General features: G+C 37.0%; 1 protein-coding gene across 4 annotated transcripts in view; it reads right to left on the minus strand.

Annotated features, from left to right (window-relative positions):
* Positions 1–20,034, minus strand: part of FAM174A (family with sequence similarity 174 member A) — a 54,023-nt gene extending 33,989 nt beyond the window's left edge. For 2 of the 4 annotated variants that reach the window (XM_017651882.3, XM_037011966.2), the window contains exon 1: positions 19,452–20,034. In XM_017651882.3, the coding sequence (XP_017507371.1) occupies positions 19,452–19,879 (428 nt within the window). In that variant the 5' untranslated portion in view covers positions 19,880–20,034. The remainder of the gene's footprint in view (positions 1–19,451) is intronic. The other 2 variants (XM_017651887.3, XM_017651893.3) reach the window with 2 other exon arrangements.
* Between the last annotated feature and the right edge of the window lie 7,540 nt (positions 20,035–27,574).

A 27,574-nucleotide genomic window follows, 5' to 3' on the forward strand; every position in this document is an offset into this window, starting at 1 on the left:
CTGACACACACAACACTCATGTACACAAATACATACTGAAAAAACATTTGAGTCTTACTATGTATCAGGCATTGTGCTAGCTTTTGAGTGTAAAGTACCTGGTCTCAGTGATGAAAATTTAGAAAATATTCCTAAGCCTGGACAAAAAATAAGATACTTACACTGATCACTGTCTATAAATCTATCTCTATGTCCACCGAAAGGTGTTGGAACAGGAAACAGAGGTTCAAGTATAGTATTTAAAACTGTAAGTGTGACCAGTACTAATATTAGAAATAGCAGAAATGAGATAGATTGGCAGCAGTATGATACATAAGCTAGTCTTTTTTATATAGTGAGAAATATGTTGTTAAATTAACAAGTATATATATGTGTGTGTGTTGTATGTGTGTGCGTGTGTGTGTGTGTATATTCACACACACACACACGCACACACACCTCATGTAGACAATGGGTCTAAACTTTAACAAAGAATCAGATAGTAAATATTTTGGACTCTAGATAACATACGTTCTGTCACATATTCACCTTGATTTTGTTGTTGGCTTTTTCTTTTTAATCCTTTAAAAATGTTAAAAAAATATTCTTGGTTCATGGGCCTTAGAAAACAGGTCAGATCTGGACTATAGGCAATAGTTAGCCAACCCCTGATTTAGACTAATAAAAGTAATTCACAGAAAACTTAGTATTGATTCCAGGAGTAGGAATAGAAAAGTACAGGAAAGTTAAAGTTTTCTGTTGGTCTTTTTGAATTATATGGCTTAATAACATTTGCATGCATTCCTTTAATTTAAAAAAGTACACACAAGAGTGAGTGAAGCCACTTGGAAGCACAGGAGTAAGTTAAGGATATCCAGAGTCATAATTTGTCCTCTTCCCTTTTGCCAGTCTGTTGCTCAGTTTTCTAAACCATATGGTCTTCCAAACATTCTGACACTTTTAGTCAACAAAGAAGAAACTAGTTATGTAAAATTATTTTCAGGAATTAGATTCTTCCAGGTCATATGTTACATATCAAATGGTCAATATGTTAATAACCTGGCCAATGCCAGTCACAGGATACCTTGGCAAATCTTGAAAAAAGGAATGAATGATATGAACATAAAGGTTAAGGACTTTTGAAATTCATCTCAGCTGACATTCTCCTCCACTCCCAAGGTCTTCATCATACCATCAATAAATTTGCAAACTTTCAATAAGTGGCTAATCTGACTAATCATGCTATTTTCTCTGTGTATAGGGTAAACATTTGCCTTGGTGTGAGTACTGTGTTATTTATTCTAGTTTATATTTTCCTTTAGTTGTGTATATAAATACTTTCTACCAAACATGAATCCAAACTCTTTAAAGATAAGAACCTATTTCATATACAAAATGCATTGTTAGTCACCTCAGATATGGGAAAATGAAGTTCAATTTAAATAAATGTAGTATTTTAATAAATGCTACTAAGTCATACCAGTAAAAAAGAAAACCTGCATATTGTTAAGTAGAATTTAAACCTGAAAAGCAATAACCCTCAAAATGTTTCTCCTAAGTCCAAAGATACAAGCTGTGTCAGCTACATGGCCATGATAGCTACATGGTCATCAAAGCATCATATATAATAAAGCACAAATACATATAACCATACACAATTATTTTTCTCAGGGAAGGCCAAAAACACTTGAAAAGCTTTAAAATTATTGGCTGATTTAATAAACCATCTACTTAAAATACTGACATTGCATGTAAAATACGATACACATAAAGAACACACTTAAATTTTAAGGAAAAAAGGCTACTTTTATCTTTTAACATGTAGCATACATTATTTTAAAACAAGGGTAAAGGCTTTACAATTCACTCCATTTCAACAGTTATGGCATTTTTCCAAACAAATGAATGCTTTCTGTAAGCTCATGACATCCAAACTTGTCTTTGTGTGTTGACAATTACCTACATATGCAGATATACATACTTTTCTACTATAGGAAATACATACTGCAATCTGAAAAGACATTCTGTTTGTTCTTAGTTAACAGAATTAGGAACTATCTATAAATGTGTACAGAGGGAAATATGGAAACTTAAGAGGGCAAAAGAAATAGCCATATTGTTTATTATACTAGACTATATTCACTCATCACATGGCAAAGTATTCAGGTTACTATTCAAGTAGGATGCAGACTCCTCAATGTTCCACTATACTAAGGTTGGTAAGAATTATTTCTGTTTAAATAACATGTAAAAGCTACAGTAGAAAAATAAAACTACTAAAGTAAGCTTGATAAAATTTTATGTAAAAATGTGTGATACCACATAAAATAAACACAACAGAATAAAACTCCAATCCATTTTACAACTCTATGAAAGAGAGAAAACCAATCAATGTAACTTGCTGTAACTTGCTATACCAATCTGATTTTATTCTTTTTGTTTCAATTGGCCTGAAGGGTATTATTAAGTATGAAATAATATAAGTAGTATTACTCCTTAATATCTTCTATAGCACATTCACTCCCTTGTATGATTAGACATAATAAGGCAGAGTGAATGTTAATAAACAAATGTACTACTGACACATAATTTTTTGTCTTAACTATTTTTAGTAAAAAGATGAATTAGTAACCACAAAGGATTTTGAAACTAATTATTTTGACATTGTGACGCAAGCAAAGGGGGTGGATAAACATTCAGTCCAGAACATTACCTTAATAAAATTGTCACTATTTTAGTTTTCTATGATTTTCATCAAGAAACCCAACCCAACTGGATATATTACATATTATAAAGGTTCTTTCATCTGACACCTTTCTCATTTTCAATTCCCTTCCCAAAACACAATCCATAAGTTGTCATTTCAAGTTCTTCAAGAAGCAGACAACAGTAAGAGATCAAAGTATGTAATGGGTTGAATTGTGTCCCTTCAAAATTGCTATGTTGAAAACTTTATCCCTAGTTCCTTTCTCAAATGTGACTATTTGAAGACAGGCTTTTCACAGAATCAATCCAGTTAAAATGAAGTTGTTAGAAATGTGGGCCCTAATCTAGTATGACTGGTGTCCTTTTAAAAATTTTGAGGGAGGTTCTCAAGATGGTGGCATGAGTAGTGTGGCTGAAATCTCCTCCCAAAACCATACATATTTTGAAAACACAGTGAATACAATTATTCCTAAAAAAGAGACCAGAAGATACAGTACACAAGCCAGGCTACATCTGCTATAACCCAACATCTCATGGAAAAGGGAAAAGGGTAGGATACAAAGTTGTGACCTGTTGGGATCTGAGTAACTGCGCGCAGGGAAGAAAAGAATCAGAGTGGGGAGGGAGTGGAAGCACAGGACTGCTAAATAACCAGCCCTGGTGGTCTGCCCTGGGAGCTGAGACACACACTGGATACGGAGGAGTGGAAAAGCAAGGTCTGAGATTGAGACAGTGAAGAGGTTCCCACAGCCAGCTGTCCTGGGAAAAACGAAAAGTGGAAGCTTTAAAAGTCTTAAAGGGACAAGCGTTTAACAGGTGGACAAAATTGTCCTGGCACACTCACCCCACAGGCTGGGAACTTTAAGGAACTTCAGGCGCCACAGCTCCAATACCCCTCACAGCGATAAGCAGCCTGCCGTTCCTTCCCCACTCCACTGCCCGCTCAGACTGCAAGCAAACCGGCTGACCCATCATTGCTGCGGAAACAGCTGGGGAGAAGCCCTGCCTAAAGCAACTACATAGCATAGCACAGAGGCTTCTCCTTGCGCCCGGCTAACTGGCCCAGACCCAGAGGCTGCTCCCTGCACACAGTTGACCTGCACAGACGGCGGAGAGTCCAGGAGGCACAAAGAAGCTTTGTTTTCAGGGCAGAACACATGCCATTCACCTGCAAACCCCATCAGTGCCCTAGGCCACTCTAACAGATGCCCCGCCCACAGCAGGTTAGGGGACTAACCAAGAGGCTGCTCCCTGGATGCGGTTGACCGGCAAAGATGGGCGTGGAGAGAGGAAGGCACAAAGGGGCTTTGCTTTTCCGGCAGAACATGCACCGCTGGACTGCAATTCCCGCCAGTGCCCTAGGACATCTTGAAGGCTGCCCCACCCACAGCAGCTTAGGGGATTAACCCAGAGGCTGCTCCCTGTGCGTGGTTAACTGGCACAGACAGTGGAGACAGGCAAGGCAACTGGCAAGCAGAAAGGGACTTTGTTCTCTCAGCTGACACACGTGCCACTAACTGGTGAACACTCCCATCACCATGAAAAGGCAGAAGAACCTTGTTCAGTCTAAAATCTCTCAAACACCAGAGAGAGGGCTTGGTGAGACTGAAATCACCAATCTTCCTGAAAAAAATTTCAAAATAAAAGTCATAAGTATGCTGATGGAGCTACAGAGAAATATTCAAGAGCTAAGGGATGAGTTCAAGAGGGAGATATCAGAAATGAAACAAACAATGGAAGGGTTTAAGAGCAGACTGGATGAGGTGCAAGAGACTGTTAATGGAATAGAAATCAGAGAACAGGAATACAGAGAAGCTGAGGCAGAGAGAGATAAAAGGATCTCTAGGAATGAAAGAACATTAAGAGAACTGTGCGAGCTATCCAAATGGAACAATATTCGCATTATGGGGGTACCAGAAGAAGAGACAGAAAAAGGTATAGGAAGTGTCTTTGAAGAAATAATTGCTGAAAACTTCCCCAATCTAGGGAAGGAAATATTCTCTCAAGCCACAGAAGTCAAAAGATCTCCCAGCACAAGGGATCCAAGGAGGACAACACCAAGACATATAATAATTAAAATGGCAAAGATCAAAGACAAGGACAGAGTATTAAAAGGAGGCAGAGAGAAAAAAGATCATCTACAAAGGAAAACCCATCAGGCTATCATCAGACTTCTCAGCAGAAGCCTTACAGGGCAGAAGCAAATGACATGGAATATTGAATGCAATGAAATAGAATTGGCCAGAAAGATCATCATTTAAATTTGGAGGCAGGAATAAACAATTCCCACATAAGAAAAAGTTCAGGAAATTTACCTCCCACAAACCATCTCTACACTGTATTTTAAAGGGACTGCTCTAGATGGAAGTATGCCTAAGGCTAAATAGCTGTCACCAGAGAAAATAAAACCACAGCAGAGAAAATAGACCAACCAAATATTAACTGAGGGCAAAATAAAATCAGCTATACACAAAATCAGTCCAGGAAAACACAAGCAGTACAGAATAAAACACCTAACATGTAAAGAGTGGAGGAGGAAGAAAAAGAAGGCAGAGAAATAAAGAACCATCAGACTGTGTTTACCAAAATGGAATAAGTGAGTTAAGTTAGACGGTTATATAGTAAAGAAGCTGCCCATGAACCTTTGGTAACTATGAATCTAAAGCTTGAATTGGCAATAAGTAATATCCATCAATAATCACCCTAAATGTAAATGGACTGAATGCACCAATCAAAAGACACAGAATTACACAATGGATAAAAAAGCAAGACCTATTTATATGCTGCCTACAAGAGACTCACTTCAAACCCAAAGACATACAAAGACTTAAAGTCAAGGGATGGAAAAACATATTTCATGCAAACAACAGAGAGAAAAAAGCAGGTGTTGCAATTCTAGTATCAGACAAAACAGACCTCAAAATAAAGAAAGTAACAAAAGATAAAGAAGGACATTACATAATGATAAAGGGCTCAGTCCAACAAGACGATATAACCATTATAAATATATATGCACCCAATACAGGAGCACCAACATATGTGAAACAAATACTAACAGAATTAAAGGAGGAAATAGACTGTAATGCATTCATTTTGGGAGACTTCAACACACCACTCACCCCAAAGGACAGATCCACCAGACAGAAAACAAGTAAGGACACAGAGGCACTGAACAACACACTAGAACAGATGGACCTAATAGACATCTGTAGAACTCTACATCCAAAAGCAACAGGATACACATTCTTCTCAAGTGCACATGGAACATTCTCCAGAATAGACCACATACTAGGCCACAAAAAGAGCCTCAGTAAATTCAAAAAGATTGATATTCTACCAACCAACTTCTCAGATCACAAAGGTATAAAATTAGAAATAATATGCACAAACAAAACAAAAAGGCTCACAAAAACATGTAGGCTTAACAATATGCTCCTAAATAATCAATGGATCAATGACCAAATTAAAACAGAGATCCAGCAGTATGTGGACACAAATGAAAACAACACAATGCCCCCAAATTATATGGGACACGGCGAAGTCAGTTCTAAGAGGAAAGTATATAGCAATCCAGGCTTATGTAAAGAAGAAAGAACAACCCAAATGAATAGTCTAAATTCGCAATTATTCAAACTGGAAAAAGAAGACCAAATGAGACCCAAAGTCAGCAGAAGGAGGGACATAATAAAAACCAGAGAATAAATAAATAAAATTGAGAAGACTAAAACAATAGAAAAAAATTAATGAAACCAAGAGTTGATTCTTTGAGAAAAGAAATAAAATAGAAAAACCCCAGCTAGACTTATTAAGAAGAAAAGTAGAATCTACACACATATACAGAATCAGAAATGATAAAGGAAAAATCATGACAGATACCACACAAATACAAATTATTAGCAAATACTATGAAAATCTATATGCTAACAAACTGGATAACCTAGAAAAAATGAACAACTTTCTAGATAAACACAACCTTCCAAGACTGACCCAGGAAGAAACAGAAAATCTAAACAGACCAATTACCAGCAATGAAATTGAATTGGTAATCAAAAAACTACCCAAAAACAAAACCCCCATACCAGATGGATTCACTGCTGAATTTTAATCTAAACAGACAAATTACCAGCAATGAAACTGAATCAGTAATCAAAAACAACCCAAGAACAAAACCCCCCATACCAGATGGATTCAGTGCTGAACTTTATCAGACATACAGAGAAGACATAATACCCATTTTCCTTAAAAGTTTTCCAAAAAAATAGAAGAGGAGAGAATAGTTCCAAACTCTTTCTATGAAGCCAGCATCACTAATACCAAAACCAGGCAAAGACACCACAAAAAAAGAAACCTACAGACCAATATCCCTGATGAACATAGATGCAAAAATACTCAACAAAATAGTAGTAAACCAAATTCAAAATACATCAAGGGGATCATACACCATGATCAAGTGGGATTCATCTCAGGGATGCAAGGATGGTACATTTGAAAATCCATCAACATCATCCACCACATCAACAAAAAGGACAAAAACCACATGCTCATCTCCATAGATGCTGAAAAAGCATTTGACAAAATTCAACATCCATTCACGATAAAAACTCTCAACAAAATGGGTATAGTGGGCAAGTACCTCAACATAAAAAAGGCCATATATGACAAACCCACAATGAACATTATACTGAACAGCGAGAAGATTAAAGCTTTTCCTCTGAGATTGGGAACAAGACAAGGATGCCCACTCTCCATGCTTTTATTCAACATAGAAGTGGAGGTCTTAGCCATGGCAATCAGAAAATACAAAGAAATAAAAGGTAAGGAAGAAGTCAAACTGTTAGTGTTTGCGGATGACATGTTATTGTACATAAAAATCCCTGAAGAATCCACTCCAAAACTATTAGAACTAATATCTGAATTCAGCAAAGTTGCAGGATACAAAATTAATACACAGAAATTTGTTGCATTTCTATATACTAATGATGAATTAGCAAAAAGAGAAATCAGGAAAACAATTCCATTCACAATTGCATCAAAAAAAATAAGATACCTAGGAATAAACCTAACCAAGGAAGTGAAAGACCTATACCTTGAAAACTACAAGACACTCTTAAGAGAAATTAAAAAGGACACTAACAAATGGAAACTCATCCCATGCTCTTGGCTAGAAAGAATTAATAATTGTCAAAATGGTCATCCTGCCTAAAGCAATCTAGAGATTCATTGCAATCCTACCAAAATACCAACAGCATTCTTCAATGAACTGGAACAAATAGTTGTAAAATTCATATGGAACCACAAAACACCCCAAATAGCCAAAGCAATCCTGAGAAGGAAGAATAAAGTGGGGGGGATCTCACTCCCCAACCCTAACTTCAAGCTCTACTACAAAGCCACAGTAATCAAGAAAATTTGGTACTGGCACAAGAACAGACCCATAGACCAGTGGAACAGAATAGAGAGCCCAGATATTAACCTAAACATATATGGTCAATTAATATACAATGAAGGAGCCACGGATATACAATAGAGAAATGAGAGCCTCCTCAACAGTTGGTGTTGGCAAAACTAGATGGCTACATGTAAGAGAATGAAACTGGATTAATGTTTAACTCCATACACAAAAGTAAACTCAAAATGGATCAAAGACCTGAATGTAAGTCATAAAACCATAAAACTCTTAGAAGAAAACATAGGCAAAACTCTCTTGCATATAAACATGAAAAACTTCTTCATGAACATATCTCCATGGGCAAGGGAAACAGAAGCAAAAATGAACAAGTGGGACTACATCAAACTAAAAAGCTTCTGTGCAGCAGAGGACACCATCAGTAGAACAAAAAGGTATTCTACAGTATGGGAGACTATATTCATAAATGATATATCTAACAGGGGGTTGACATCCAAAAGATAAAAAGAGCTCATGCACTTCAACAAACAAAAAGCAAATAATCCAATTTAAAAATGGGCAGAGGATATAAACAGACAGTTCTCCAAAGAAATTCAGATGGCCAACAGGCAGGTGAAAAGATGCTCCACATCACTAATCATCAGATAAATGCAAATTAAAACCACACTGAGATATCACCTCACACCAGTTAGGATGGCCAACATCCAAAAGACAAACAACAAATGTTGGTGAGGATGTGGAGAAAAGAGAACCCTCTACACTGCTGGTAGCAATGCAAATTAGTTCAATCGCTGTGGAAAGGAGTATGGAGGTTCCTTAAAAAACTCAAAATAGAAATACCATTTGATCCAGGAATTCCACTTCTAGGAATTTACCCTAAGAATGCAGGAGGCCAGTTTGAAAAAGACGTATGCACTCCTATGTTTATCACAGCACTATTTACAATAGCCAAGAAATGGAAGCAACCTAAGTGTCCATCAGTAGATGAATAAATAAAGAAGATGTGGTACATATACATGGTGGAATATTATTCAGCCATAAGAAGAAAACAAATTCTGCCATTTGCAACAACATGGATGGAGCTAGATGGTGTTATGCTCAGTGAAATAAGCAGGAGGAGAAAGACAAGTACCAAATGATTTCACTCATCTGTGGAGGATAAGAACAAAGAACAGACTCACTGAACCCAAGAATGGACTAACAGTTACCAAAGGGAAAGGACTGGGGAGGAAGGGTGGGAAGGGAGGGATAAGGGGTATGAGGGGCATTAGGATTATCACACATAATGTAGGAGGGGGCATGGGGAAGGCAGTATAGAACAAAGACAAGTAGTGACACTATAGCATCTTACTACACTGATGGACAGTGACTGTAATGGGGTATGTGGTGGGGACTTGATAATGGAGGGAATCTAGTAACCACAATGGTGCTCATGTAATTGTATATTAATGATACCAAAATAAAAAAATAAAAAAGATGAAATTTTGAGACACACATGCATACAGAGAGAACATTAAATAAACATGAAAATGGCCATGTACAAGCTGAGGGTAGAGACCTGGAACACAGCCTTCCATTAGTCTGCTTGGACTGCCATTAACAAAATGCCGTAGACTTGGTGGCTAAAACAACTGATATTTATTTATCATTATTCTGGAGGCTGGGAAGTCCAAGATGAAGGTGCCAACAGGTAGGCTTCATTTAGAGGCTTCTTCTCTTGGTTCGTATGCACCCACCATTTCACATGACATCCTTTGTATGCACGGGAAGCAAGTGAGCTCTTGTGTCTCTTTTTCTTATAAGGACATCAACCCTATTGGATGAGGGTCCAGCGCTGACATCATTACCCTTAACCTTTATCACCTCCTCAAAGGCTTTATCTTCAAATACATTCCCATATGAATTTGGTGGGGGTTAGAGGGGTGTATAAACATTCAGTCCAGAACATTCCCTTAATAGCCTTCAGAGGGAACCTATCTTGCCAGTAGCTTGATTTTGAATATTTAGCTTCCACAACTGTGAGGAGACATTATTTCTGTTGTTTTAAGTCACGTAGTTCATGGTACCTTGTTATAGCAGCCTTGGAAACCATACAGAGTACAGAAGGTTTACTTGGGGAAAGACTTCTGAAGGATAAAGAGGGAAGGAGCAGAAGATGGGGAGGTCCTGCAGAGTGTGATGACAGCTATGAAAAAGAGTGGAAAGGATGAATGATTGGGTAAGATCAGTTGACTGCAGTACAATTCAGAGAAAGTTTTGAGTAAGCCAATGTGATATCCTCAAGCAAGAAGACTCTGTCTGTCAGTCAGGATGGCCCAGTTGGGCGATACTGAGTCATTGGCTGGGAACAAGCCTAGGAATCATGGCCCTAGTTGACTGTATTTCCTGAGACCACTTAAGTTTTTTTATAGTGTTCATCACTGCTATTATCATTTATTTGCCTTGACTATTAAAATTGCCACATAACTGTTTACTTCTGTCTATCCTGGTCACCCACTAACCTCCCCTCCATCCTCGAAAATCTCCACTGGTTTCTCACTGCTCAGCATTAAGTAAAGATTCTGTAATTTGGCCTACAAAGTTCAACACAGGATGGCTCATGCTTATCTACCTTCACTTTGCTTTTCACTCTACATTCTACTTCACCTTCTGCACTCCAGACACAAAGCCTTCTCTCATTCCATTATAATGTTCATACTTTCTCTGTCATTGGCCTCACACTCATACCCACACACCAAAATACTGCTGCAGTAATGCCTATACATGTATCTTGGACCTCCAGCTCAAGTATTACTTCCTTAGGGAAACCTTCCCTAATCTACCTAGCTAGGTCACAAACACACACCTATTATGACTTCCATACCACCCATGGACATCCTCATGAAAGAGCTTATCAAAGATGGACCTGCATACTTACTTGTGTAACTATCTGTCTTCCTTATCAGACTATTAGTTTCACAGGAACAGGACACAGATTTGTTCTTGTTCACCACTATACCCACAGCACACACGGACCAGCACAAAGCAGATGCACAGTATCTGTTAAGTCAACTAATTAACTAAAATACATGGATTCAGAATATATCTAGCATTTTCTCTGTATAACAAAGACACCTACAATTTCATATGCACATCACCACCTCTGAGATGAGAAGCCTGAAAGAAGTTCATCTCCAGAAACATACCATAGCATAATCTAGGGGAGATGCCAATTTTTAAGTCATAATATGGGTAATTGCTTTCTGGCTCAGGACAAAAAAAAAGTACTAGATTAAACATATTAAATACATACTCACTCCAGGACCTCTAAGATACTCACAGGATGTTTTAGGTAGAGCTTAGGGGACTCTCAGATACTACCCAGTTAGAACAGACAATGCCTCTTGTGCTGAGAAGTTTCACTTTTACCTTTTGAATATTGTAACATGTAGTTATCCTTCATTTGTACTCTAAAATTGAAGTTAATCCTTTCAAAAGCCAAACCAACCTTTTTGTCTTCCTTTAAATTCTCAGCATTCAACATGACACCATATCCAACACTAGAGATATCCCTGCCTTACTGAACAGGATAAAAAAGTTAATCCTACTTTTTTTTTTTTTTATCTCTCAGGATCATTATAATTATTGCACTTTGACGTAAAGCAATGGTGCTCTCAGGAGCTACTGACCCCATGTTGAAGTTCTTGGACTACTGACCTTTTGAATTCCTTTGGCTTCTTTTCAGAATTATTCTTTTGTTATCTCTATTGGCCCATAGGTTATCAAGCTATGTTACTATCACCACCTTGACCAAATACAGCACTAAATAGAAGATTCCCCCAACAGGTTTCCTGCCACTGCCCACCTCCTGTAAATGTTCATGGCGAACACACAAAAGCTAAGGAAGAAATGCATGTTCATCTGTGTTTAGTATGTTGCAATGTTCCTTTCTCTGATAGATGCCTTTTCTCAGTCAGCTCCCTGTAATTCAGCACATACAATCAGTTCTTGTGCTTAGATTTGTCTGTCTGATGCTATGTTGGTGGATAGCCCCAGATGAAGTAAATCCTAAGTAAATGTCATACAATTTAGCTGTGAGGTGTCCTGTATGAAAGTGCATGGCAAATAGCTCTCCTCTTCTTCTTTGCATGGGTTTCCTAGTGTTTTCTTTTAGGCCCTAAAGCTTGGGATGTGAGGCTTGGTAATTATTCTGATCTCCACTTTGACAGCTCAGCTTGAGTTTATTTCCAACCAAATTTAAAGTCATATTTACAACCTAGGACCCCCACAGTTTACCTGACTGGCTCTATGACCAACCCCACCAGCAGATTTCTCTTACAGTCTCCTCAGTTCCCACCCCATCTCTAGTCCTATCAGACCTACTATGCTCTTGCTGATTAATTTCAGAGATCAGATACCATACAGAGTATGGTAAAGGGGCGGTACTAGAAAACGTATTACAGTAAAACGCCCACAACATATTACAACTGCAACTCTAGATATGAAAAATGACATAATATTTACTGAGTGTACACATATGTCAGGCATTGAACTAAGCAGCTTACAAGCATTACCTGATATAATCCTCACAACAATCCTATAAGTGCCTTCATTTTATACATAGAGAGGCAGGGCTTGCAAAAATTTAACTTTGAGACAGTAAATGGTAGAGCTAGGAGTCCAATACAAGAAATTTGACTCTAAAACCTGAGTTCTTAAACATTAAGCTATAATGTTTTCCTGAAGAATCAAAGCAATTTAACCAAGGTCACAAAATTATTTACCAAAACATCCTTCTGATCCCCAATACAATGGTCTTACATTATACCAGATTGGATATATTGTTTTAGTAAACTGTATGGTCTAGTTCCATACATTTGTGATAAAAAGTAATAACATGGTAGCTACTTGTATTAACAAGTGCATTCATGTTCTTCTGCTTAGGCCATCTCTTGATCACAATTCTACTTTTCTTTTATCCAAAAAGCAACATTCTTCTGCTTTAACAGAACATGATTTTATTTAGAGCAATTGGGCCCAGCTCTAAGAAATACATAATGATCATAATAATTGGTATAAAACAATCATGAAAATACGATCTTCCTTTTGTCAGTCATTGTCTAGGGCTGAGAAGGTAAATCTTCAGACACATGAGATAGAAGGGGATGCTTCTAACAGCTTAGTTTCTGAGAAAAATTCCACCCCAACCCAACCCCAATTAAAAAGAACATAGGAAGAGGATTTCTTTCATGCCCTCTTCCCTGTTTGAGTCACTCTCGTGTGAGAACATAGAGTAAAGGTGAGGTAGTCATCCACAAGAATTCTAACCTCATCAAGTCACTGAACCAAGCCTGAGCCTCTTCATTGTCATGATAACTAAACAACAGCAACAAAAATGTCCATATGCTAAAGTCACTTTTAATTGGATATTCTATTGCTTACATGTCAAGACCTCCTGACAAGGACACTTAGCATCTTAGCTTCTCTGAGGTATGTTGCCAATCTTCTATCACCCAGATGTGTATTTCCTTCTGATTCTTCTTAAGAATCTTTCAGGCAAATCCTATTAGTAACCCCTCCAGTCTGAATAAGTTAATTTTTTCTTAGCAGTTTTCAATCAAAAGTCAGTGTTGCAAAAAAACCCACTTTTCAGAGTTTCATTCTACAGTTGCTTTTCAGCTTATCTCAGTGGTCCCAACTCCAAGTAGATCATCGTAACTTTTTCACTGTGTTCTTTCCTCAGAGATTCAGCAGCTCAAATTCATGAACATGACTTTTTAAGGTGGATTCTTTAGTCTTATGTGGCACTGAAAGTGTGACCAATCAGTGCAGAATTGCTTTTAACTAGTTTATATATCAGGGCCCTCCCACTAAGAAAGATGTGAAGCTTTAGTACTACAACAATACACAAGGCATGCTATCAGGGGACCTGTGATGTCCAGTGTCCCTGGTGTGCACTAAGAAAAATCCCTGTCAATAAGGTCTTCTGAAAGGGTAACAATGTTAATTATGTTTCCTACAATGCAAAAATCCCCTATTCTCGACCATAACAAACATGACCCTGGTATGGGCACCTTTTCTTCCACCATTTTAACTCATTTCAAATACTCTCCATACTTGGAAAATATGAGTTCTTTAAGAACTTGTAGTTGTTCAAAACATTTACAAGTTCTGAATCTCTCTATATATGACATTCAATATATACTATCTAACTGAATAAATGATGACAAAACAGGGCAATTTACAATTGTTGGGAAAACTCCACTTTCCAAGGTTATATTGACAACTAAAATGGAGGTTTCACAAAGGCTGGGACTTTTTCACCTTGAGCCTGCTAACCCTTATAATAGGGCCTACCAATGGCACATAGTAGTTGCAACAGTATTTGCTAAATAAATGGCAGTAAAAACATAAGTGTTAAGTAGTCAAAATAGTCACTATTTTTGCCTGGACTGAGTGACTTTTATTGATGCTTTATGATTTTGCAAGTAGTGTTAAAACAACATGCCTTCTGGAAGAAAAAGAAAATAAATTCCATAACTGAGGTTAGTAATTAACAGATGGGAAAGATACTGTTAGCAATCCCATATTCATAATTCAAAATGACTTGCTCCAGGAGGAGCTGAGGTAGAATTACATATGATCAGATTAACAGAGTTTGCTTTAAAATATCACCACTCCTTGATTATACCTAGCAAATCAAGAAAATCTTTGGATAAGGAAAGGCGGGTAGGGGATTGAGGTAACATACTTAATTATTTCTGCTTGGCACAGACATAATGATCAAAAAATGCTAAGATTGACTCACTTATCAACGTGAAATGTTCACTTTTGAGAGAACATTCACGAGAAACATTGTTTTACACAGAATGTCATGATACATATAATATCCACCTGGTTTTTCTCCATAAATAAGCCAGTCATACTTATGTGCAGTATCACTTTATACTGGTCACTTTTAATCACAGGAAGCAGCATGTGGCTGGGCATGCTGAGAAGGTTCAGACAGAGCTGGGTTTCAGTGCAGTGCTGCCAGGTCCTATACCTGAACCCTTGGACAAGTTATTTAACCTTACTCAGCCTCAATTCCTTGAACTATTCAGAAATAGTATTACCTACTTTGAAGGTTTTTGCAAGAATTAAATTGGAAAATGCATGTGAAGTATGTGGCATAGTATCTGATACATAATAAGCAATTAATAAATGTTAGAAATTAGGATGGTAAGCCAAACCTTAAAAAATGTTTCAGTTAGAAAGTAAGTTTCTTTTAAAGAAATGTTATTTTGTGTCTTAGCTTATAGTTGTGGTAACCATTCAAAATAAATTAGTAACATATATTTACACTAAGTGTTAATAGGAACTGCTTTTTAATACTTCTTATAACATCCTATACATTCTTTATTATCTATAGGATTGCTTGATTAGTCTCTCTGCTCCTCTAGTCAGTTAAGTGCCATGGAAGCAGAAATGTCTCACACTCACAATTGATCCCCAGTGCCCAGTTCTAAGCAGCTGAATAAATACTGACTGCCTACATGAAGTCTAGCATATCAAATTGCATGCTCATTTCCACTCTGTAAAATAGCTTTCTATCCCCAATTTATAGGAGGAGATCTTAAGGTGGAAAGGTTAAGTGACTTAATAAAGATTACAGAAGAAAAAAGTATCAGGATTGGAATCTAAGCCTTGGTCTTCTTCCAACACACCGTATTGCACACAAAGTGAAAGAAGTAGCAATGCCATGGCATGAAAAAAAAAAATTCCTGCTTTTAAGGACCATTATTCACAAAGTTACACCAGAAATTGTTTTTATACCATCAACATACATGCTAAAAAATAATTATGATCACATAGAGTATTTTTTCCCTTGCTGTGTAGATTTTACTGTGACAAGAATGTCTTTCAGAGAGGAAGGAAATCTAAGTATTAACTGAGATCTTCATACTTCTTTATTCTATCAATAAATAGCAATTACCCTTAAATTTCCAAATATGGAACACCTACCTGTACAGCAATATAAAAAATTAACTAAGAATGCTCATTCTTAGGCAACTCCTTATTCAGTACCTACCATATATTGTACATAATGTTCACACTGCGAATATAGAATACAACAATGAGCCTCTTCTCACAGACAGTCTACATGAATCCTAGTAAACCTACTTTGTTTCTACTGTTCCCGCATATATTTTTTTAGTTTCTACACAGAGAACCTAACTGTTCTTCAGTATTTCCAGACCAAGATGGAAGCTATTTTAGTCATAAGTTCATTAAAACTGAATTAGATTAAAGCAAAGCAATTTGGAAGTTCAATGAAATTAAAGTAGTTACAAGTAAAATATTCTGTTACCCCACATCAGTGAAGGAAATGATTATTTTTGCCCATTCTTACCCCTTGGCACAAATAGCTAATGTCATGCTGTCACACATATTTTGGGAGTATGGACATTCACCAAAATGGTATTCATCCCATAATATGGAAGCAAAGAATATGAGTTCTGAACATTACTCAGACATTATTAGCATTGATCAAGGTTTGGACATCAGGTGGCCACCTACATTTAGGACTTGGACTGAATGCAAATAGTAGATGCTGGTTAAAGAAGTAAGTTTTTCTTAGTCATGGTTCAGAATCTGGCTGTTAACATACAGCAAGTTAGTGAGTCATCCAACAGAATCAGACTGAAGACTGTTAGGTACTCTTCCAAACTTTACATAAACAAAGATAGAAAATCAATGGCAATAGACATTTATATATGAAATTATAAATAAGGTGGAAGCAAAATGAAAAAGGATCATCCCATAAATGTTATCAACAGACCCACAATTTGTGTTTAAGATACATAATACTCAAGAATACTCTGAATCTTTACAGGAACTATACAGACAGCATGAAATAACAATTATATTGAGAAATATAATTTATGCTTCCTTTTTCCTAATCTTTGTTTTTATCAAGGAGAAAGTCCCAGTTTGGTAGTAATATGTCTTTAACAACCCACAAACATCTTCTCACTTCCCCTTAATAGAAAGTGGGCTTGATTTGCTGACTTTTGTGAACCGACAGTATCCAGCTCAAATAATATTGTTTACACTGGTGGTTTACAAACGCTTTAAGTCTTGGGGTTCCTTTAAATTCTTAAAAATTATTCAGGATCTGAAAGAGTTTATATTTATGTATATTTATAGTTAAGATTATTAATTAAACCTGAGAAAACTTTAAAATTTTTATCAATTTAAAATAATAAATCCATTGCATGTTAAATATTTAATGAAAAATACATTGTCAAAAAGAAGACAAAAGAAAGTGAAGAACTGGCATTGATTTAGATTTTTCTAAATCCTTTTAATATCTGGCTTAAACAGAACAAGATAGAATATAGAGACAGAAAACAGCTAGATTTTCCTATTTGCTTCTGTGTTCAGTCATTTGCAATTCTGTTGTTTGATTGGATGATAGAACAAGAAATCCATGTTCATGTAGATAGGAACTTGGAAAAAGAAGGAGCATTTTAGTAGCTTTTTCAAATACTAGTGTTTACTCTTTCTTGATTCTATACCAAAACTCAACAAGAGTTATTTTCCTAACAGTTAGATGCAATAAGGAATTTGAAACTGTATCAATGAACTTCTTGTAACCAATATACTTGTAAGAGAATGTATTATTTTGAAAATAATTTTGATCTAGCAGATTCCCTGAAGGGGTCTCAAAGAACCCTCCCACTCCTCAGGGTTCCTTAGACCATATGCCTAGAATAACTGGCTTACATTCTACTTTTCAGGTTTTTAAAGCCAAGGGACGTTGGTTTTCCCTTCATAAATTAACAGATTTGTTTAAAAGGAAACTTTTTTGGTAAATAAATACATTTAAAGAAATACATGAAAAAAAAACGGTAGGGAGTTATAGGAAAAATGTGTGAAAGTTTGGAAAACAATAAACTAATGCATTCCTGCAAATGTATCCTCTACTCTATATAACACAGGAGCAAACTACCTAAACAGTGCTCCCTCAGATCTTTTCTTGGCTGGCTCTTCTAATGGTGAGCTCTTGACTCTTTATGTCAGCTCTTAAGAGAAATGGTCCCAACGAGCCCTCTTAAAAGGGCTTATTACAGATATTTCCAAAACAGTCTTATAATATGACTGGAATATTTTAATATGCTCAATGCAATAAAACAGTTTTACTTCAGTAGCAAAAGAATGTATCAAATGGAGACTACTGATAACAATAACAAGTATCACTAATTGAATTCTTTTTTACTTGATAAGACATTAAGTAAGAGTAGCAGAAAAATAAATGATAATCATTTACTTTTATTTGTAACCAGGCACTTACAATATAATGACCTGGTTTATTTAGTCAAAAGGTTGAACACTGATCAGGACGTAGACATCCTGGGGAAAGACCACAAAGAAAGCAAAAAGTGGATTGTATAATCATAGATTATCACTAGATCCAATAAGAAACTAGATATTATTACTTTACCCATCTGAGTCAGTTTCCTCATATGTAAAGTGAAAGGTGTTACTTTAATGATCAGATCTGCTCCAAATCTGAAATTTAAATAACTCCATAATTTAGCACTCTGTAGTAAGAACTGGCTCAAAAAACTTCACTTTGTAAATATAAACTTTTGCACAACTTAGAATTATTATTTATAGATGAATTCATTTTACAAAGTTTTTTTGTGTGAAATACCAAATTTATCCATTTACTAATTCAAATTTTTATAAATTTAAAGTCACATATAATTAGAGTTTTATTAAGATATTAAGCATTTGCTTCAATATTAAACCTGGATCATATAATAAGGCCAATAATAAGAAACTGCTGGTAAGGAGATATTTTCTTCTTTTTCAACTTTATAAAGTAAAATGCATGTAATAAGTTTCTTATGCGCTATTAATCCATTCAAATACCGATTCCTGGTAAGTGGCAATATTGAACAACGAACTCTAGGACTTACAAATGCTACTAAATAAGAACCCTGACTTTAAGAAGTTTGCATTCTGATAGGCAAAAATGACAAAGTACACAACAATATATAGAGTAGAAAAGAGAAGCATTACAAGATAGTGTGGTCGAATACAAGATTACTTCCTCTTCAGGAAAAGTACCATTTGAGGCAAAGAGATTTGGAGGTGGGATGCTAATTTGTAATTTATACATGAAAGGGAGCAGCTACTTGGTGGTTTAAATTCTCCCAAAGGTACCACAGGTTTTTAAGACGGTCATCTTCACAGTCTCATTCAGGTAGGCATCCCTGTTACTGGGGACGGGGAAGAGGTAACCCTGGGTCACAGCAATCTTCCTAGCTTGGTCACCATCCTGCCCTTGTCAAGCCTGTTTGGGGGCAGGCTCAAGGAGGCTTTGCCTCACCTGACCGTCCTGACGACGAAATACACCAGCACCGCGCCGCTCACCACCATCAACACTGTCAGGGCCCGCTGGGTCATGGGCTTGTCGCCGGGGTTGGGGCTCACAGCGAGGCCGCCACCCACAGAGCCTTCTTCCCCTGCCTTCCCTCCTAGGTCGTCCGCCGCAAGCCCTGTCCCGGGGCTGCTGCCATTGCCGCCCTCAAAGCCCCGTGGCCCCGCGGCCTCAGCCGGAGCGCGGCCCTGGGACCGGGCAGCGGTGGGACCCGGCGGCAGGGGCGGCAGGGTCCGCGGCCCATGGTACGGAGGACCGCGGTCCGGCGCAGCCTCGGCCGCGGGCAGCAGCACGGCCAAGGGCCCTCTCAGCAGCAGCGGCAGGAGGGCTAAGGCCAGCAGGCGGCTGAGACAGCCGCTGCCATGCGAGACCTTCATCGTTCCCGGACCGCCCTCTCACTACGCGGGAGCCGCCGGGCCCGCAGCCCTGGCTCCAGAAGGCACCATGGGCGCAGAGGAGAACCCGGAAAAGGAGACCAAACACAGGGCTAAGACCCGGCCGCAGCAGGTGTAAGAGGCGGCAGCGGCGGCCCCTGCCTTGAGAAACGGAAGTTCGTACATCTCAGCAGCCGCTGCAACTATGGACGCTATCGGTTGCCAGCACGTAGGATCAGGCGCGTTCAGTGACGTGAGGCACACACTGCCTTCTGCGCATGCGCCCTTCCACAAGTGGGTCACTAGTAAGGAAGTGAACAGGAAAGGATCGTGTGAAGTGTGCAGCAACTCTTTACATGACGAAGCCATGACGGATTAGAAGTCCGTAGTTTGAATTATTTGGTGCAGAATTTACGAAACACAGCTAATCATTGATAAGACGAGCTTGGCGTTTCCCTCAGCTCAGGTACAAAATTCAGACAAATTTCTTCCTGACTTTAGGTCCCTGACCTGTATTTCCTTGGAGCATTTACCTTAGAAAACTTGTAATTGTAAATGCATTCTCTGCCCTTTTGAGCTATAAATCTTTCTAAAAGCTCCAGTTTTACAAACCAGGACTGTCTTTCTTAAGGACTGGGAGCTATCCTTTTGAAATACAGTCAAAAAATAAGATAGCACTCCTATATCCCAGTCTCAGGAACAGTGGGAGCCTAACTTAGGCAGGCTTCCTCTTCCAAGTTGAAAAACTACGTCCCGTCACGAAGCTATGAGAAAAAGTTAACTCTGCCTTTGGTTAAGTCCAATTGGTAAACAGAGGTGATCTGTGGTGCAGTGTCAATCTCTCTAGCAGTGTCTTTGTTTCTGAGAAGTTGAGCTCAGAGTTCTGGCCTCTCTCATCTACTGAAATAATCTTGATAAAGTATTCCTTACCTTTTTAACTTTGACATCAGTAAAATGAAATTGATTTGAGCCGATATTAACATACACCTGGCCAGAAGCCTAAGTTAATATTTGTCTTTTAAAAAAAGTATTCATTCAACACATTACTTAGAGTTTCTACCTCTGTTTTAGCATTGTGCTGAATATTGCATACTGTAGACAAATAAGGATTAGGTAGTAGATAAGATGTGATCTTCCCTCCTATACCATTTAGGTTCAAATGAAGATAAAACAATAATTGCACTAATTCTGAATTCTGAAGTGTGTGTTAAAATAACAAGTACAAGGTCAACAGTAAGAAATTTGTAACAAACTAATGTATGTAAGGTGTACAGATTAATGTCTTTTAGCTGCTTGAAAGTAACAGAGTAATGCAGTTGCTCCTGCCTGGTAGAACTTAAGGCACTAGGCATCTTAATGCTGGGCTTCAGTGTGAAGGAAACCATGGGTGATACACCTTTATTTATCTTCCAAACTGGCAATTAACAGTAATAAAGGGGCTCTTTGGATTTCCTTTCTCCCTTATATACAACCTTATTCAGGGCTATAGTGGAGGAGGGTTGATATTTAATGTCACTCCCTCCACCCCTTGAAGAACCATACAACACATCAATGAAAAGTGCATCATCTTTCCTTCCTTACAATATGTCATTTTACCATTGTGTTCCTCATCTTGTTTAAAGGCATTATTCTCCTAGGTGCTCACACATAAAATCTTGAAGTTACCCTTTACGCTTGGTTTCCCAGTGTGCAGCAGTCCTTTCCAGTAACGAACATACAAAGTACTAAATAATTCTGAAATAGCAGTCAAACTAATGGCTCCAAACGAGAGCATACTATGTTCTAATGTTTCTCCATATATGTTTGTCAGCCACCTGAATCAGAATCAGAAGTAGAATTTGTTAAAAATGCAGGTCCTAAATCACAATTACAGAAATTCGGAGACAGAATTTTGGGGAGTGGGGATATGGAGTAGGTATTTTTATTAAACTGTCAGAATGATTTTCATTTACACTGAAGTTTAAGAATCTTTTCCTCACCACATGCATTCAGATGTCACATCTTCTTCACCTCTCTTACATATTTTTTATTAATCAACTATTTTCTGTTCCCTGCTGCTGACAAGGGACCATTTTTGTATTCCTAGAGCTGTACACTAGTCTTCTTTATTCCCAACTTCATCTACTTCCAATTAAACTCTATGTATTACTGCCAGGGGTATGCTTTCAAGTTCAGATCTATCTTAATATAACAAATAAACACCACACAAATAGATCTTTTCTCCCAGAGATTCTCAGTCCACCACAACAATAAAAAACAACACCTGCAAATTATTGTGTTCTTTGCAGAATGCCATATTATTTGTAAAGCATCATGAAACTGTTTTCAATTCCATCACAGGAACTAGGAGCAAGTTACTTGGGATAAAATACTTTATTCTGCTTGTATAATATGGAATGACAATTTTGGGCACACATATCTATTTAAATGACAAGTTGTCAAGCTAAGTATAATTGACATTTCTGAGTTTTTCTTTTAATAATACTACTTATTCATATACTTGTTTTCAGTTGGCTTGCAAACAAATTGTGCCAAGCACTAGAGATTTAGAATCATATAAAGGAGAAAAATTCTTAGAACAATAATTATATTAGTTTTCTTAATCTGCAGACTGGCAAAAACCCCACTATTGTCCTAAATAATCAGGGAACATGGCAGCTGAAAGAGCAACAGTCTTTCATGAAAATATAGTTAAAAATCTGCTGAGTTAAATCTAAAACCCTCAGTCTGTGTGGAATAATAATTTTGAATACTAATTCAGCCTCTTATGTACCAAATATCATGTTACCAAATGTTACATAATTGTATTTGTTTAACCCACATACATACACGTACAAAAAACCATTATTCCTATTATACAATTAAGGAAACTGAGTACAGAGTAATCAATTTGGCAAAAATCCACATGAATAAAAACAATGGAACTGGGCGGTGAATGTAGGCCACCAGCAGCAGAGGTGGGCTATGCTCTGCTGCATTTTATCTTTTCCTAATTAAGGGTTTCCATAATTTGAGTCTACCTTATTGTCTCAGTCATCTATTGCTAAAATAATGCTGCATATCCAGTAACCAAAAAGAAAGCACTGGCATGCAACAAATAAGCATTTATAATCTCACATGTCTTTGGTAAAGCTCAGATTGACTGACTTTAGTTGACCTTGTATAGGCTTAGTTCCAGGCCACAAGTTTAGTTCAGTTTTACTCCATGCACATCTCATTCTTCTGGGATCGGACAGTTATTTTGAGTCATGTTTTTCTAAAGTCTTAAGATCAGAACTTCCTGAGCCAAAATGGGTAAGTGGGAGGGAAATAGGGAATAGGCATAATGAGAAATGAGGAGCCATGTATGTCATTTTCTAAAAAAAAACCCATGAGAACAATTGGTTACCCAAAAGCCTTACCTGATGCCCTTGACATGCATCTTATTGGAGAGAGATGTCTTACCAGCTTGCAGGAATCTGGGAATTTTAATATCTAGATGGACATATTCTAGTCTCCAACCAAATTGTGTTTATTAGCAAGAGGAAAACTTATGTTGATAGATATTTTATTTTTAGTTCAGAATAGAGAACAAAAGCCAATAAGCATTCCTTGGTGTCAAAATTCCCTTGGTTGTCCATTAAAGATGAGGGAAAGTAGGAGGTTGGCTCAATACAACGGTCATTCTTAGTCACATCTAACAGAAGTAATCTCTTATAGTTTAAGTGACAGGAAACTTCCACATCAGGGGACTATCTATCTTTAGTGTGAAAAGAAATAGAGTTCAATAGTACATAAAAGAGAATATGAACTTACAGCAAAACCAGGAGGGCAAGAGAATGTACTTAATAACTAGAATATGAAGGCAGAATTAGAATGTCTAGAGAGACAACAAAAGAGCAACAGGTGGAGAATAAGGAGAGAACAGTGCTGCTGGGGTAGGTGCTGCATAACAAGTAGGACCAAAAATAAATGTTAGCATTAAAGATCTAAAAGAAAATGACCATCAAATGAGCTGTGGTTCCTGAGATGAAAGAAACAAAGTGAACCCACAGTTGCCCCAAATCTCTCCCTGGGTAAAATTTCCCAACTGCAGTACAGTGACCTGGAGTTCAGTGAAAATATAGAAGTCTTTAAAGTAGCAGAGATAAGAGTTCTGGGCTTTTGAACCAGTTGGAATCTGAGGCAAGTCATTAAGAGAAGGAGTCTGTAAGAGTCATGAAGTTCACTACAAGTCCTTGTCTGGAATCGACAGTGCAACTCTATGCATAGGCACTCAAGGTTTATAAGTGAGTGGCTGTTACAGAGGTGAGAAAGCAGGACAGAGATATTAGACATTAAGTAGTACTGGGACTTCAGAATTTTGACTTTATCAACACCTCCTAACAACATGGGAATCATGTGGAATCACTGCTTTGTGATAAAACCTATACCCAGAGAAAGTCCCACTATAACAAAACTTAAAAACAAACCCTAACAAGATTCTTGAGAAGACAGAGTTTGAAGGTTAAATCTTGCCAATTTAGAAGAGCTTGGGAAATAAAAACAATTTACTATAAAGTCTCAAGAACAGGGATATAAAAAGTTTCAAGAAAAATGAACAGAACCCCATAAATTTATGGGGCAATAATACACAGTTTGATATATATGTATTGGAGTGCAAAAGAAAAAGCAGAGTATAGTGAGGCAATAAAATATTTTTGAAAAATGATAGCTTAACAACTCTGACTTACAATTCCAAGAAGATCAGAGAGCAGTAAGCAAGATAAATACAGAGAAAACTACATTTAGGCATATCATAGTCAGAAAGAAAGTCACAAACGGTGGAGTCCAAAATAAAAAATCTAGAATGGAGCCATAGAAAAAGATACATTGCCTACAGAAGAACAATAATACAAATGAAGGCATACTTCTCATCTGAAAGTATGGAGACCAGAAGACAATACAGTGGCATTTTTAAGGTGCCAAATGAAAAAAAAGCTATCATTCTTGAATTCTATATCTAGTAAAATTATCTTCCAAAAATGAGGCAAAGGCAAATGAAAGCTGAGGAACCTCATTTCAAGCAGACTGCACTACAAAAAATACAGGATGTTTTTCAGGCTGAATGGAAATGGTATAAGATGGAATTTTTATTTCTAGGAAGGAGAGAATAGCTCGTAGAAATGGAAATTTGGTGTGTTAATACAAAAACTTTCTTCTAATTTTCTCAAAATAATTTAATTCTTTGCAAGGTAATATTATAAGGCCATGTTTATGATGTGTGTACAAATAAACATGGAAACAAGCATAAAGGTAAAGGACAAGGGAGGTGCAGTAAATGGAAATATACTCTTTCACATTTGCAAAATATGACATGTGAAATGTGAAGTTTGAAATGTTAGGTGTGAATTTAGGAATATGTATAAATAGAATTAAGGTTTTACATTTGTGAAATAAGAGGTGGAAAATGTTATGTGTGAAGCAGGCAGCTCAAAAGATTAGGAGTAAAAACTGAAGTGGCACAATACTGATGCCAAATAAGCATTGTTACAATCATGAATAAGGAGGTATACTGTTAGACTTAAAGCAACTAAAGACTCAAAGACTAATAAGTAATGAAAAGAGGTATATCTAAGAAAAAATAAATAACTACAAATAAAAATACATCCTCAGGTATTTCTTATGCTGGGTCATGAAAGTGGCATTTTTTCTAATAATAAAAGTGATACACAGTTATTATCAAAGTTGGAAATTTACAGGGTTCTTTATAATAATTCTACCACCCTGAGAATTTCCTTTCCATATTCCAGTATTATGTATGTGCCTGTGTATATGCAGATAATTTTTGTTTATGTATTTAGAATAACAGAGTATATTTAATTTATACTCAATTTTGTATTTCTATCACAAATATTTTTGTTTACAATATCTTTGCAAACACGAATTTTCACTTATCCTATATATTTGCAATGTTAGAAAATTTCCCTTTAGCTGGAACACTGGTAATTCAAATACTCCTATAGTATTATTTTATTTAAATATTTTCTGCCAGTGTATTATTTCTTAAGGGAATGTATGCCATTGACCTCATTTAGGGTATTATGTATGTAGAGTATCTCTATCTTAAAGGTTGAAAAAGAAGTTGTTGTGTCAGTTGGTTGAAAAGCAGAAGCTGATAGAGCCGAAGCCAGTACTAAATGAAGAATGGCTCTCAGTGTCTGTAGCTGAGCACCCAATCTGGCGAGTAACAACTGTAAGAAGTAAACCCAAGACTGTAGTTTAACTACCAGAAAAAACACAGGAGAGTGATGTTTGAGAGCAGAGCCAGCATAGGGTGTAGGGGTGTAGGGTGCTGATTTTGCCTCCTTCTCACTGCTGTTATCACTTGGGAGAAGGCAGGCCTTACATGGGAGGCTTTCATTAATGAATATTCATCCCATGCAGTAATTTAGTGTTCCTAAAAATGAGGGGTAGTGTATTGGCAATGAACCTAAAAGGAGAACTCAGTATCAGGTTTGAATGGAAATTGGAAGATTAATATTTTGTGAGATAAGGCAGTTATGACTGGCTCCATATGTGCACTGCACAATCTCTCTTAGCATGAGTGTCACCAAGTGGGTATACAAATTAAACTTACTGGGCAATGGATGTTTACTGAGGCACTGAGAAGTCATTGGGATCAAAGGGCGTGGGGTTTATAATCTGTAACAGATATGTTTGCAACTAACTTCTTCAGAGCCTCTTCCATGAATGTGTGTTTGGTGATTGATAGTAATAGGAGGTAGGGAAGGGAATGAAATTTGTATTTTAAGTTGGTATTTTAAAGCTGAGAAACAGGACAGGCAACTAGGAAAAGAACCAAATTCAGCAAGGCAATTGAGTATGTAAGTCTTTGTGGACAAATCTTACCATTCTTTAAGCTGAGACCAAATTTGGAATTTGTTAGAAGCACCATACTTGTTTTTTAATTTCAGAAAGAGCATATGAAATGTGGATAGTAATAGCTATATTGTAAAATGGGTCATTAATTTGAAAGGATATACTTGATGCCATATAAGCATGAGAAATGCTCCCTAAAGATTAGTTGCCTTTATATTATAAAAACTTACTTTATTTTAAAAATATTTTTATTTGAAAAATAAATATTAAATTAACATGGCTCAAAATTTAAAATGTGAAGGATTTTTATTGAAAAACTTTCTTCCATCCCTGTTCACCAGATACACAGTTCCTCTCTCATAGTCTAATCATGTTTTCATTTTCTTACACGTCTTCCCAAGATATTCATACTTAAGCAAGTTATATAAGAGTTTCCTTTTAACATAAATGAAGTAATAGTGTTCTTTGTTTATAGTCTGGTACTTTTCTTTTTGTTGTCATTTTTTTAAAATAATGTGGAAATCATTCCATATCGGTACATCACAAGGTTTGCCATGTTCTTTATTCAGGACTGAATTATGATTTTAGGGGGCCCTATCCTTTTGCCTTCTTTGGCCTTTAGATAAATAGCCTAACACAAAAATTAATCCACATCATGAGGAATGTCTTAGAAACCAATTGTCAGATTGTCTTGTGGCTTGTTTTCTCACAGGCCCATCAACTGTAAAATGTCTTCCTCTTTATCCTATCCTTCATGTCCGTCTTATGACAAGATCATTGATTGGGTGGTTATGTTAACTGCTTTAGCAATTACATGGAACTCACAGCAGACTCTGCTCAGTATAGCTTCTCTCAGCG

This window comes from Manis javanica, chromosome 1 (assembly GCF_040802235.1).
Source record: "Manis javanica isolate MJ-LG chromosome 1, MJ_LKY, whole genome shotgun sequence".
NCBI lineage: Eukaryota > Metazoa > Chordata > Mammalia > Pholidota > Manidae > Manis > Manis javanica.